The sequence below is a fragment of the Peromyscus maniculatus genome, chromosome 5 (assembly GCF_049852395.1).
Source record: "Peromyscus maniculatus bairdii isolate BWxNUB_F1_BW_parent chromosome 5, HU_Pman_BW_mat_3.1, whole genome shotgun sequence".
Taxonomy (NCBI): domain Eukaryota; kingdom Metazoa; phylum Chordata; class Mammalia; order Rodentia; family Cricetidae; genus Peromyscus; species Peromyscus maniculatus.
The window spans coordinates 59,080,864-59,094,748 of NC_134856.1; the positions used below are offsets into that span (position 1 = coordinate 59,080,864).

Consider the following 13,885-nt stretch of genomic DNA (forward strand, 5'->3'; position numbering starts at 1 on the left):
TTTAGAACAGAAATAAGAGCTTAACAGGTTCCTAGCCTCTGCATCCACTACACACCCACAAACACATACATACCACACACAAAATAAAATAAGACTTTAAAAAGTTCTCTATACCCAAAAATTAGACAGTCAATACAAAGTGTAGTAAGTATGTTGCCTAAATAACTTTAAAATATCTTTACTACTGCATGTGTATGGGTATTCTGGCTGTCAACCATGTGTGTGCCTGACGCCCTTGGAGGCCAAAAGAGGGAGTCAGATCCACTAGAAGCAGAGTTACAAACAGATGTGTGCTATCACGTGGGTGCTGGGGATCGATCCCAGGCCCTCTGGAAGAGCAGAAGTACTCTTAACTGCTTAGCCAGCTCTCCAGCCCCAAAGCCTAGACAAACATTCTAGAGAATATTTATCCTTGGGGCTGGAGAGATGGCCCAAGAGTCAAGAGCACTTCCTGCTCTTCCAGAGGACCCAAGTTCTGTTCCCAGCACCCATGTCAAGTGGCCCACAATTGCCTGTTAAGTCTCCAGCTCCATGGGATCCAACACTCTCTTCTGGCCTCTGTGGGGAACTACACACATGTACAGCAGACAGACAGACAGACAGACAGACAGACAGACACACACACACACACACACACTTAAAGAACATCCTTTTAGAGCTGACATGATAAAAGACAGAGAAAAATAGCTTAGATTTTAGAATAATCTTTGTAGAACTGTTTTATGTATTAAAACAGTTAATACTGTATAATACTGAACTGAATAGCCCTTAAGAATTTAATGTAATTATATAGCCATTTAATTCATTTGGGATGTAACTATTTCAGAGAAATGTCCTATCTGGGAATTCATCTAGTAAGTAGGTGTTAAAAGCAGAAAAGCAAGAAGTTGAAAATTCTGGAACAGATCAAAAATCCAACACTCTCTAATATACCACTCACAGCAAACAGTCTAAGCCTAAAAATACACAAAGTACGGGGAGGGGGGGGATGTTCTAGAGAAAAACTGTCTTCACTCCTGGAACTTACTCAAATCCTTAAGAAGTGCCAAATGAAGTCAATTTCTTATGATTTTCATCTGTGATACCAGCTGAGGTTGAGGCAGCTGGACTGCCATATGTTCAAGACCAGCCCACACCACGCACTGAGACTTTGCCAAAGGGTGGGAAAAGTCCTTGTCATTTTCATTTCTAGAGATTAAAGCCCCACTCTACATGAGGCTGGTGTGAGCACCAGAGACAGGCCCCCAATATTTGTCCACCAAGAGACAAAGGCTAGCTGAGATCTGCTCTATGACTCACTGTTAGGAAGTTCTTCCTGGAAAATGTGGTACTGAAAGATTTTTCCTGGTTAACGTGCATTTCCTGTCCCTGAGCAGCAGACATTTGGACATGCCAGCACACAGGCCTCTGCAGTCAACAGCCCGATAGACTAAGGAGCCCCCAGACTTGTTCCTGCTTTGTTGTCCCTAAGAACCCTGGGAACCAAGTGATCAGTCTTGGGAGGGGAGGCGCTCCTCACGGCATACAACTTATCTCTGCAGGAAGACACAAAACCAATGATTTTGTTAGCTTGAAAGAAAAGCACATTGGTCCTCTGCCACATTCCTGGTCTTTCCTAATGATCCTAGGAACAGAGACGATGTGCAGAAACGGGAGTTAAAAAAAACAAAACCCACAACCTGAAACTTGCTCCTACAAATGCCCAAGGAACACCTGAGGCAGTGAGAAGGCCCATCGCTCCGACTTTGGTGAATGAAATGGCATCCTCCCACCAAGAAAATCCTCACGGCTGTACTCCAACCCGCAAGAGGAGCCCATGGAGGAAGGGAAGCACATCCCAGATGAGGGGACCCCCTGAACCCGCTGAAAGTGAACATCTCTCTCTCTCTTCATGAGCTCCCAGCAGAGCAGCTGCAGGCAAGATCCAGGCTCTGACAGGGTGAAAAATTATTACTCCTGAGCTATGCTCAACCCACAGATTTTAATGTAAATGCCTTTAAACAAAACTTCAGAAGGTATTCTTTTTATCTTAGAAGTTCATCCTACAGTCAGCTTCCGTCGTGACTTAAGCAAACAGTTAGCCATTTGGGTAAAGTGTGTATTTGATCTATTGTGGTGTGCGTGTGCGTATTAGGGTTTGTGATCACATCCATGAATGTGTGACATGAAAAGATTACAAGTTATAAACCCTGGACTATATGACAGAAAGTTAAAAGTTTTAGATACAGAAGGTCTTAATCTTTATTTTTTTTAAATTCTCAGTGCTGGGGACCAAAGCTGGTGCCTTGTACGTGGTAGGCAGGTGCTCTAACAGAAAGTTATATCCTCCCAGCCTGAAAAAGATCTTGGTTGGGGAATCAGCATATTATTTTCAAATTACTGTGGAGAAATAGACATTTCATTATAAAGTATAGGAAGAAAAAGAGACATAAATAGAATTAAGACAGAAAATAGGGACTAGTAGTAGCACCTCAGTAGTGAGGTGAGGTGCATGCCTAGCATGCACAAGACCTGGCTTCAATCTCCAGAGAAAGGGGGGTGCAGAGGGAGGGAGGGGAGGAGGGAGGAAGAGAGAGGGGAGGTGGGATCATAACTATAAATAGCAGCCAACAGGTATTTGACAAGGGCGCCAAAACAACCCAATGGAGAAAGGGTGGTCTTTCCAAAGAACGGCGCTGAGAAAGTGAACATCTACATGCAAAAGAACAGAACAGGTACCTCATGTCACTTCGAGCGTAATTCAGAATGGAATGAACACAAACATAAGAGCCGAAGGAATACAGCTCTGTGATGTCTTATACTGACTGTCACCCTAGTCCCAGAATTACCCAGCAGTGGAGAGGCCCGAGAAAGATTTTCTTGACTAAGTTCATCGTAGTGGAGACCCACTCTGACGTGGTCCTGGATTCCTGGGAAAACGGAGCTGAGCACTCGTCTTCACCTCTCTGCTTCCCGACGGCAGAGGCAATGTGACCAGCCGCCACGACTTCCCTACGACGATGGGCTGTACCCTTGAACTTTGACCCAACTGAACCTTCCTTAAGTAGCTTTGCCAGGTTATTTATCATAACCACAGGAGAAGTAAGAGAAGCCAATAGGAGAAAAGCCAGGCACACTGTATAGTGATCATGACCTTGTCTCTGTTTCCTAGCTATAACGTGAAAAGCACAAAGAAAAAACAGGTAGAGGAGACATCATCAGAATGTACAGGTGTTCTGCTTTTAAGGACACATTTGAAAGTCATTTATCTACTAGGAAACAAGTACCCAGAATATACAAAGAGCTCTTACAATTCAATCACAAAAAGACAAACAAGGCAACATGAGAAAAGATTTCCAAAGGGGGCTGGCTGGGTGAGGAGATGATTCAGTCGGTCAGGTGTTTGCCATGCAAGTATATGGACCTGAGTTCAATTCCCTAAACCCACATAAAAAGGCCAGGCATAGTGGTGTGTACTTGTAATCTCAGCACTGAAGAGGCGGAAATGGAGGGTGGGGGCAGAATCCCTCAGGCTCACTGGCCAGCCAGTCTAGCCGAACCAGTGAAATCCAGGTAAATGTGAAAGATCTGTCTAGGAAAAATATGGTAGTGAGGGACTAAGGAAGATGGCCAAGGCTGACCTCTGGCTCCATATGCATTTCACAAACAGGGATGTATACTGGAACACATTCGAGCATGCATACACACAAAGAATATTCTGAAAGACCCTAACCCTTCAGGCTTACACCCCCCAAGCCCTAGGAGAATAAGGAACTAAAAAGAAAACTAGTTCCAAGGGCAACCTGACTCAGCCATTATTCAACCACCCCTGACACAATGTAACAATGTAAAAAGATTTCTGTTAAGAGATGTGCTCAACTGTGACTGGGATAGTTGCAGGTGTTCCAGGAAGGACCACTGTGACCTTTGTGTAAACTCCACTCCCACCCTGATAGCCCCCTTGAGGTTTCAGGAAGAATGTACATGCGGACCTGGCTGTACCCACTCTGTGATCAGGCCATGAAATTGTATGAGAATTGTAATCTTGTGGGGTTTGTGGGTTTTTCCTTTATAAGCACCTATGTGGCTACAGTAAGATGTGGTTCTTGCTCTTAGGAGCAGAGTTTGCCCTTCTGTACAGTCGCTTCAATAAAAACCTCGTGCTGTTGCATCAACTGGACTGGAGTCTGGGTTCTTGGGGTGCCCACTTGGGACCCTAAACCTTTGGGGTCCAACAATTCAAAAGACAATAAACATAAGAAGAGACGCTCAACTCCAGGAGTCGTCACTGGGGGAGCCCAAATCAGGACCTTCTTAGATCTCCTCTGCCCTCAGCAGACCGACTGAAATCAAAACCCACGGCAAGTGTGAGGGGACAAGAAGAAAGCCCTAGCAAGCCACACCCTGCTCCCGAGACCTGTGCACAGTGTAGCACCAAAGGAAAACAGTCAGCGAGACCCAAAAACATCCCTGTAGGAAGCAGCAACTCCACCCTTGAGGTACAGACCCAAGAAGGATGAGGATACATTCACACAGATTGAAGGTTTGGGTTCTTATTCCAAAATGTTGCTACAACCCAAACAAATCTCAACTAATTGATGAACAGATAAAGTAGCATGAACCGAGTACCTGTAATCTGAAAGTAAAATTCAAAATGCCCCAAAATCCAAAACTTTTTTTTTTAAATGATATCCCATTCAGGTGTGGTGGTACAGGTCGCACTAGGGATTGAAAGTCCAGCTTGGGCTCCATGTCAAGTTCCACGTCAGCCTGAGGTACTAAGTATGACCTTGTCTCCAAAACCAACAAATAAAAATAAACGAAGAAACTCTAAACAAGAAACACACTCTTAGATCTAAGGAGAAGCAGAAGAGGAGCCCCAGCAAAGCACCATGAGCCAAAGGCCAGCACAGCACACTGCAGCTTAAAGAGCAGGAGTCCCTGTGCAAAGAGAGACCTGAGTGCCGCCCGTCTACTATGACCACTTTACCACACTGCCTGTTCCTAGCCATCTTCCTGGAAGGCACCGACCATCCCCTCCAAGCTCTCACTCCACAAACCTTCTAAAACCCTCCATCCATCCCCGCTGGGGAGAGTCCTGTGCTCCTCAAGGTCAACTCAGAGTTCAGCTCCTCAGGGTTACTTGAGGTGCAGCTATACAAACTCCAAGTCTCAAAGCATTCTCACCCAGGGTTCCTTTACACAGGGAAGCTCGCAGCTACCCACAGCAAGACAGAGTCCCTTCCCCTTCTCTCTCTCATTCTTCTTTTTCGAGACAGGGTTTCCATGTGTAGCCCTGGCTGCCCTGGAACTCACATCGTAGACCAGGATGGACTTGAACTCAAAGATCCACCTGCCTTTGCCTGGGATTCAAGGCATGCACCACCACCACCCAGCTTCTCTTTCTTTTTTTTAAAAAAAGCTTTATTTATTTTTATTTGTACGTGTTTTTCCTGCATGTATGGAAGTTTACCATGTGCATGCAGTGCCCACGGAAGCCGCAAGTGGATACCAGATCCCTGAAGCTGGAGTTATAGACAACTGTGAGCCGCTATATAGATGCTGGATCCTCTGCAAGATCTTAACCACTGTGGCATCTCTCCTGAGACAGTTTTCATCCCTGACTAATTTTCACTTGTTCTTCCACCCTGTTCTGGAATCCCTTGTAAATCTCTTTCCCCTGATCGCCGCACACCGAGGCTCATCTCTTTCTCCTCCACTGTCACTCCCCTCTCCCCCCTCCCAAGTCCCAGGAGACTGAACCTGCTCAGCTTCCTATCTCAGCAGGGCTCAATGTGCTTGCTGAATTAATACCTGGCAGGTTTCACTCCCTGCTGACGGACAGTAGACGGGAAAACTGTCGCCACCCACTACAGCAGTGGTCATCCTGTCCCCCAGCCCTGCAAAGTCCAGAAACAGGCCTGTTACCACCGAGGAGAAGGGTCAAAGCAAGTGGGCCTGACATGCTGCTTAATGTCGTATGACGCACAGGACAGACCCCCACAATCAAGAATCATGCAATCTAAAATCTCAGCAGACATCTAGATTATGCCCAGCAGTCTACTCTTAGGTGTTCATGCCCAAAGGAAACAGGACTACAGATCCACAAAAACACATGCGGGTAGCTGCAGAGATGGATGGCTCAGGGGTTAAGAGCACTTGCTGCTCTTCCAGGAGCAGAGTCCAGTTCCCAGCACCCACATCAGGTAGTTCACAACCATCTCTAACTCCAGCTCCAGGGGATCTGATGCCTCTGGCTTCCTTGGGAACCTGCACTCATGTGCACATACCCACATGCAGACACATACTGATACATAACTTATTTATTATTTAAAATAATAAATCTTTAAAAATTGCAAGTAATTTTTTTTTAAAAGTGGAGACATGCAATAATAGGACTTAGTCTTGAAAGCATAGTATAAGCAAAGTTACTCTCCATGATAAAACTCTAATGGCTGTCTCTAGAAGAGGTGGGTACTGGCTAGGAGGAGCAGGAGGATCTTTCAGGTGTTGGGGTGCCTCTGACTTGTATCTGTGTGGGTGTATGAATGCAGCATGTAAAAAGTCACTCTGCTGGCGACTCAGAACACATGCACCCCAAGTCTGTTACATCCCCTACCTATAGTTCATTGAGTGCAAAACTCCCCACAAGTCTAGGCACGTCCCCCAAATCACATGCTGGTTTGCTATCCTGAAAGGAAGATGTTACTCACTTTGGAGCTGAGCATCTGTCTGGATTAGTTGTCATTGTCATATTGACACAACCTAGAGTCACGGGGGAGGAAGGAACCTCAGCCCAGGAACTGCCTAGACCAGGCTGGCCTGTGGGCATTATCTGGACAGCTCTCTGCCTGGAAGCCCTGTCTTCCCTTAATGACAGATTATGACTTGAAAGTGTAAGATGAAATAAACACCTTCTCCCCACAAGTTGCTTTTAGTCCATGTTTTATCACTGCAACAGAAGGGAACTACAACAGCGCCCCCCAAAAAAGGCTTGTTTATGAAGACTTGGTCCCCAAGGCAAGCAGCCTTCATCCACTTGTGGATCACAAGCTGGTGGCATTTTAGTGAGGTGGTGAGATATGAACGCTAGAAGGTGAGCCTGGCTGAAGGAAACAGGTCACTGGAGGCCTGCCTGCCACTGAGGGATGTCTCTTGTCCCCTGCTCCTCCATCTCTGTCCTCTGCCTGCATCCCAGCTGTTACTGAGGTAAAACACTTGAGTCCACCGCCAGTTCTGCCACAATGCCCTGTCTCACCTCAGACCCCAGGCAGTGGAGCCCGCCAGGGACTGGAGACTCTGAAACCAGGAGCCAATCTCCATCCTGCCTGAAATTCTTGAAGGTATTTGTCACATGACCAAAACTTCTCGTGGATGAGCCAGGGCTCTCACTGTTGGCAAGAGTGTAAACAGGTATGTATGCTTCTAGAAGATTCTTTCACAACAGGTACCAAAAGCTCTAAAAATGTACAAAAGTCCTTCCCCTTGATACCATTATGCTGGTTTTATGTTAAGGGTCAAATAAAGGGTAAAAGGGTAAAAACAAACAAACAAACAAAAAAAAAAACCCTAAGTTTTGAAAACAGTCATCACAGCATTGATTTAATCAGCGAGATGGCTCAGTAAGTAAAGGTGTTAGCCATGCAAGCCAAAAGACCTAAGTTACATCCCTGGAGCCCATATACTGCAGAAGGCAAGAACTGACTCCATACAACTGTCCTCTGATCTCTAAATACACACGATGGCACACATGCCCCCCAACACATCACATACACATACATACCCAAAAATAATTTTTAAGGCCATAGGCTCAAGGCTAACCAGAAAGATCACCAGAGTATTACATATCCATTAAAATTTTACAACTTTAAAATTTAATGGAAAATGTCCACAAGTCATTAATTGCAATTAAAACTCAGTTCACCCATCATGATGTAATCTTATACATGACTTACGGATTTAGCATCACAATTGGTTTTCTCCAGACAATGGAAAATTGTGGGACTAAAAAAATTTAATAGATTTTTTTTATTTTCTAGAGTGAAGATGCTTATTATGATGTTAGTAAAAACATACAAGCACGGTTCTTAGAAATAAAGGTGAGTTTGACCCTCTAGAATGAGTGGGGACTTTATATAGGCCCTACCAGCATCCATAGCCACACCTCCTGCACAGGAAGTCCCGCCTCCAGAAAAGCAGCGCTATGTTCCTAGGGAAAGTAGACTCCTCCTGCTCTATCCTGACAAGGGTTCGTTATGAAAGTATATGCATGTGTTAAAATTCACAGAACGGTAACCCCCACCCCCACCTAGGGAAAAAGCAGTTCTGTGTGGAGATAAGCCAGGCATGGTGGCAGGGCTGAAAGACGTTCCAGTAACAAAAAGGGGTGGAACTGCCTGTCCAGAGCTGTAGGGCTGACTAGGGGATGGTGTCCTTGTGTCCACCTGGCCAAGTCTCTCCATCTGCCCCCACAGCTAGGAAGTTAAGACTGTCTTGCTCCGCAGAAATGACAACTTCTCTACCACAGAGTCTGTGCCAACACACAGATGAGCAATTACGGATGTGAACTACACCCAGGAGCTCCAGGCTCCCCACCCTGGGCATCCTGGGGATGCAGAGCTCCCAGGAAGCCAGCTGCACTGCCCCTGCATGGCTGCTCAGCTGTCAGGCAGGACAGCCTGAGATTGCAGTCGCAGCTCCCTAAGCCCCAGGCTCCTCCTGCTGCCACGCAGCCTGGCACAGAGCCAAGACAGAAAGCACCGATTTCCCGATTCCACAGGAGGGCCTCCCACTCTCCCAGGTCACAGACCCCACTTAACTCTAGCCTTAAAGAGGAACCTTTTTCTCTTCTTACTCATTAGCTGAAAGGCTTCACTAGATGGTGTTATTAGAGAGATTCACAAATGGTTAGAGTTCAAGGAATGTCTGTGGAGCGCGCAGCCCTAAGTGGGACATCTACATCACACCCCTGCCAGAAAGGCTCAGGGAACGCTGCAGAAGAGGGGGTGGAAAAATATAAGAGCCAGAGGCTGGAGAGGAGTGGGGCGGTGCAGGGTTTTCTGGACATGACAGAACCACACTACTCAGGAATTCATAAGATCAAGTTCAAGCCAGTCTATAGTCCAGGATGGGTGGGGGCGGGGAACAGCAGCCCCATCCCTAGCTAAGAATCTATAGAGCTGATATCTGCTAGGAAAGAGAGTTTTCTTTAGGGCTGTGCTACCTGCTAGGTTGACCATGCTCCAATGGATCGTCTCACGTCCCTGCATAGATGGACAGCATAAGTCAGACTCCGCAGGTTATGAGAGAGAGAGAACGCAAAGCTGGGAGGCAGATGTGGGGGGAGAGAGTCCAGGAAGAGTTGGAGGCAGGAAGAGTGTGAATATGATCAAAATACATTGCATGCATGCATGAAACTCTCGAAGACTAAATATATATAATAAATAATTATTACAAATGTTAAATATAAAAGACTTGCCTAGTCTACAAAGTAAGCTCCAGGACCACCAGGGCTGTTACACAGAGAAACCTGTCTCAAAAATAGTAATAATTGTAATGATAATAATAATAATAATAAAATAGGCCAGCAGTAAACTCTGAGGACAAAAATTCAACCATGTTAATTTCCAACCCCATATGTTCCTCTCATCTTCCCAAGGTCAGGCTCCTCCTGGGGTCTCAGGGAGTTGTTGGCAGGGTATCACGGATGGGGGGGGACTTGTCTGTGAACTTCTCCTTCCAACCATAGCCAGCCACCACAAAAATCCAACAAAGCTAGAACAGGAGAGCCGAGACTGGTGCTGCCTGTTCCTCTGCCTCCTGTAAGAAGTGATGGAAGCCGGGCGGTGGTGGCGCACGCCTTTAATCCCAGCACTCGGGAGGCAGAGCCAGGCGGATCTCTGTGAGTTCGAGGCCAGCCTGGGCTACCAAGTGAGTCCCAGGAAAGGCGCAAAGCTACACAGAGAAACCTTGTCTCAAAAAACCAAAAAAAAAAAAAAAAAAAGATGCTCATTTGTTGCCGGGCGTTGGTGGCGCACGCCTTTAATCCCAGCACTCGGGAGGCAGAGCCAGGCGGATCTCTGTGAGTTCGAGGCCAGCCTGGGCTACCAAGTGAGCTCCAGGAAAGGCGCAAAGCTACACAGAGAAACCCTGTCTCGAAAAACCAAAAAAAAAAAAAAAAAAAAAAAAGAAGTGATGGAAGACCTGCTCAGAGGAGGAAACCTGAAGGTCAGAGGCCCCAAACACAGCCTGCCTGAATTTCACACTGCTCCCGGGAGTCTGGCCACACTGATGGTGATTTGCACAACGGGAAGGCAAGTGAGGCTGGCAGCTTGCTGGGCTATTTTAGGGGTTTCAGCCGCGCTCCCAGAGAGCAGTTCAGTTCCCAGGAAGACTCTCCCATCAACACAAGGGTTAAAGCGTGCCACCCAGCCTGCCAGCAGCGTGTATATGAAAGTCTTCCCAAGGGGACCCACACCTCAGAGCAGAGCCCAAGAAAGGTGAAAGAGCCACTCCCCCCCCCCCCCCCCCCCCCCGCATTGCTTCCCCAAGCACGCTCCACCCAGCAAGCTGAAGCCATGGGAAATAGGGGTGAGGCTGCGAAGACCTGAACAGCCTGAAGGAACAGGATTCTCACCAGTAACCATGGGTCTCTCTCCTCCCCTCTGCCTCTCAGCTTAGCACCAATGTCTCTCTCTGTGCACCATCTCCATGCAGCCACAGAACCGCCCTGACACCAGCTCAATGCACAATGGTGGCCACCGTGCATCTCTTTCCTGCCCAAAGACGCAGCAAAGGTCTCCAGGTCATCGAAGGGGTCAAGAGACCACACAGCTGCATTCTCTCCCAGAGAGGCACTCTCCCCCAGCTCCCCCAGCAATGGCAACGCACACCTTCCCACACACTATCTGCATAGTCACACTCAACGCACAGATACAATTGTTTACCGTGGGGCACGGCGGTAAGTTCCGTATCAGCCCAGAGTCCTGGGCAGTCCTCACCAGGCTGCAGCAGCCACAGCAACTGCAAAAGCTCCATTATGAAACCTGGTAGCCGATCAAAATGCCACTCTCTTCCGCTGCCCCCTCCCACCCTACCCACCCAGTCATGTCTGTGAAGAAACTGGACGGCAGAGAAGGGAGAGGGATGCAGGAGCAGGAGCATCCCTGGAGGTGCCGAGCAATTGGTGGAGTGTCCCCGACGCTGGAGGTGGGTAGCTCAAGCTCTTGGCTGAATGCTGCAGCAGCTGGCCTCCTGATAAACACATCCGTCCCTCTCCACCATCCTGGGCTCACGGACCTTCTCAAGCCACCCTGGAAATGGCCATCTATTTTAGGCCCTGGTATATCACATTCCATTCGCTTCACAAGCCATCAACTTTGCCCCTCTACCCTTCCCCCATGTTTCCCTCAGGGAGATGGTACCACAAAGAGGAAATGCTAAATCAGACCTAAGTTTACAAGACAGGACCACTCCTAGAGCAGAAAAACAACACTGGCCAAAAATACCCAGCCAACAGCCATGAATGCTTTTGCCTACCTAGGGTACCTGCAGTGACTCTTGGGCTCAGGTGCAAACTCTGTGGCCCCGACAGGACGCAGGATTTGAATCTAATGCCAGCAGCAAGTAATACTGGTCTTCATGATGAGGAGTGCGCAATGGACAGAGTAAAGGGCCCTGTTTCAGAATCTTGACTTACAGGTTCCTAAGAAGTAAACCACTGTGTGAAAAGTCACTCTGGTGTGTTTACACTTCTCAACCCCAGAACCTTCATCATTCTTAAACTAGGCCTAACCCAGCACAATGTCCTTATTTTGCCCTGAGCCCTATGAGGTTGCTGTGTTTTCCTCTGCAGACTTCTATCTTCAGGGCTACAACGTGAGATCACAAAGGCTCACAGCATAAAGACTGCCAAACCAGGGCACTGGGCTGGTACAGTCCCAAGAGTCAATATGGAAAACAGCTGTCGAGGGCAGGAGGGCCCTTTATGGCACACCGGCAAATGCAGGATAGCACAACAGCAAGATTTAGAGCACTGTTAATCACAGCCAAATGGCCCTGCATTAAAATATACCCACCTGGAGCCTTGCACTCAAATTCAGCTGCAACTTTGCCCATCCACACCGCAGCCTGGCAAGGTTGCAGACCACTCCCTCCAGAGCGGGGCCAACCTTTCCCACCTCCAGCTCCCTGCAGCAAGGTTTCCAGATCCAGTCCCTGGGGCCTGCCTCCCGTGCACCTGCATTCTTGCTGGGTTGAACAATAACTACAGTGTCACTAAGCATACACTATCCTGAGTTAATCCAAAGTGTGTGTGTGTGTGTGTGTGTGTGTGTGTGTGTAGGGGGGTGATCATGCAAAGGGCATCCACATGGGTTGTGTGCACTTCACAGAAGAATGTGGTGTAACATCCTCCTGCCTGGAAGTCCTGGAGTCTGAACAGCAGCACCGGGGTGGGGGAGGGTGGGGTGGGGGTGGGGGGGTCAAATGGGAATGCAGACTCCACTTTCTCAGAAAGCAGAGGGCTGAGCTGCTGCAAATTAGAATTCGACCCCTCAGAAGCCAAGAGTAGCCTGAGGTCCCAGAGTGGCCGTCACTGCGCTCAACTCCAGTCACCTCCAGATAATCCGGGTCTGGTCTATAAACCTTGAAAAGTAACTCGGACTAAGAGCACGCGCCCTCCTCTCAGCGAGAGATCGACTGGCACCACAGGAAGTTTCTCAGGAAAACAGAGCTCAGTGAAGATGCTGAGGTGACCTCGCACCGGGCGCTCACTGCGCTTCAGCTGCGACCAGCCTCACCCCTGGCACCTAGGTCCTGCGTATTGCAAATGACCCTGCCTCAGCCCTGCCAGGCATTTGGATCCCCTACACCAAGAAGGCCATACTTTACTGACCCCACAGGTGTGACACCACCATATGACAGAAAGCCTCTGGCAAAGTGCTCATGTGGTCTCCACCCACGAGAAACCTGGGGCCACCCCTTTGGGCAGTAGGGCCATCTCTAGTTTAAATCCCTGCTCCCAAAACCATCTGCTTCCAGAAAATTACAGGTGTGGGTTGGAGTGTCTGGAACCCGCCTGACTCTTCCTCCAGCCTTCAGGCCGCGCCCTGCGCCCCTGCATCCCAGTGTCCCCGGCCGATCCTCACCACCGGTGTCCTCGAAGCGCGGGGGCGGGCGATCCCGCAGCGCGGTGCTCCAGCCTCCACCGGCCTCATCCTCCTCCAGCTCCAATGGATCTGCTGCTTGGGGTGGCGGGGCGGTCCCCGGAGGAGCGGGGCGCTCGCGCTCATCGTCCGAGGAGGCGGCCGAGGAGGAGTGCGAGGCTGCGGAGGTGCTGTAGAAGGGGTTTCCGCCGCTGTCCGGGCCCGACTCGCCGAACACGTCGTCTGAGATGTGCAGGCTCTCGTATCGCGCGCGGGCTGCCTCCAGCAGCGCCGGAGCCCTCCTCCGCGCGCCCCCGCCGCCCTCGGCCATAGCCCCGGCCGCCGCCCGCGTGCCCACACCCCACAGCGCCTCCCAGCCGCACACGCCGGGCCCCGGACCCCCGCCGCGGCCCGCGGCTCCCCACCAGCGCAGCCCGCAGCACAGCGCGCGCCGCCCCGCGCCCGGCCGGCCCGCCGTCTTGGCCGCTCGGGCCGCGAGCCCGGGATGCGCCTTGGAGCTCGGGCACCGCTAGCTGCGGCCGCGGCGGGAAGAGACTCAGCCACTGCCCGGCGCCGCCGCCACCGCCGCCACCGCCGCCGCCGCCGCCCCCGCCCGCTGCGTCTCCGCCGCGCCCGGCCCCGTCGCGTCCCCGTGCGCCCTCCCCGCGGCAGCCGCGTTGCGCCGCCGACCTTCCCCGGCGCGAGCCGCGGACCGGGCCCGCCTCCAGCACCTCCAGCCGCTGGCCAATGGAGATCGCGGG

General features: G+C 49.8%; 1 protein-coding gene across 1 annotated transcript in view; it reads right to left on the minus strand.

Moving 5' to 3' along the window:
* The window catches only part of Pgbd5 (piggyBac transposable element derived 5), a 67,433-nt gene extending 53,924 nt beyond the window's left edge, over nucleotides 1-13,509 (minus strand). Inside the window, exon 1 of the mRNA XM_076572318.1 lies at nucleotides 13,128-13,509. Within this exon, the coding sequence (XP_076428433.1) occupies nucleotides 13,128-13,455 (328 nt within the window). The 5' untranslated portion in view covers nucleotides 13,456-13,509. The remainder of the gene's footprint in view (nucleotides 1-13,127) is intronic.
* Between the last annotated feature and the right edge of the window lie 376 nt (nucleotides 13,510-13,885).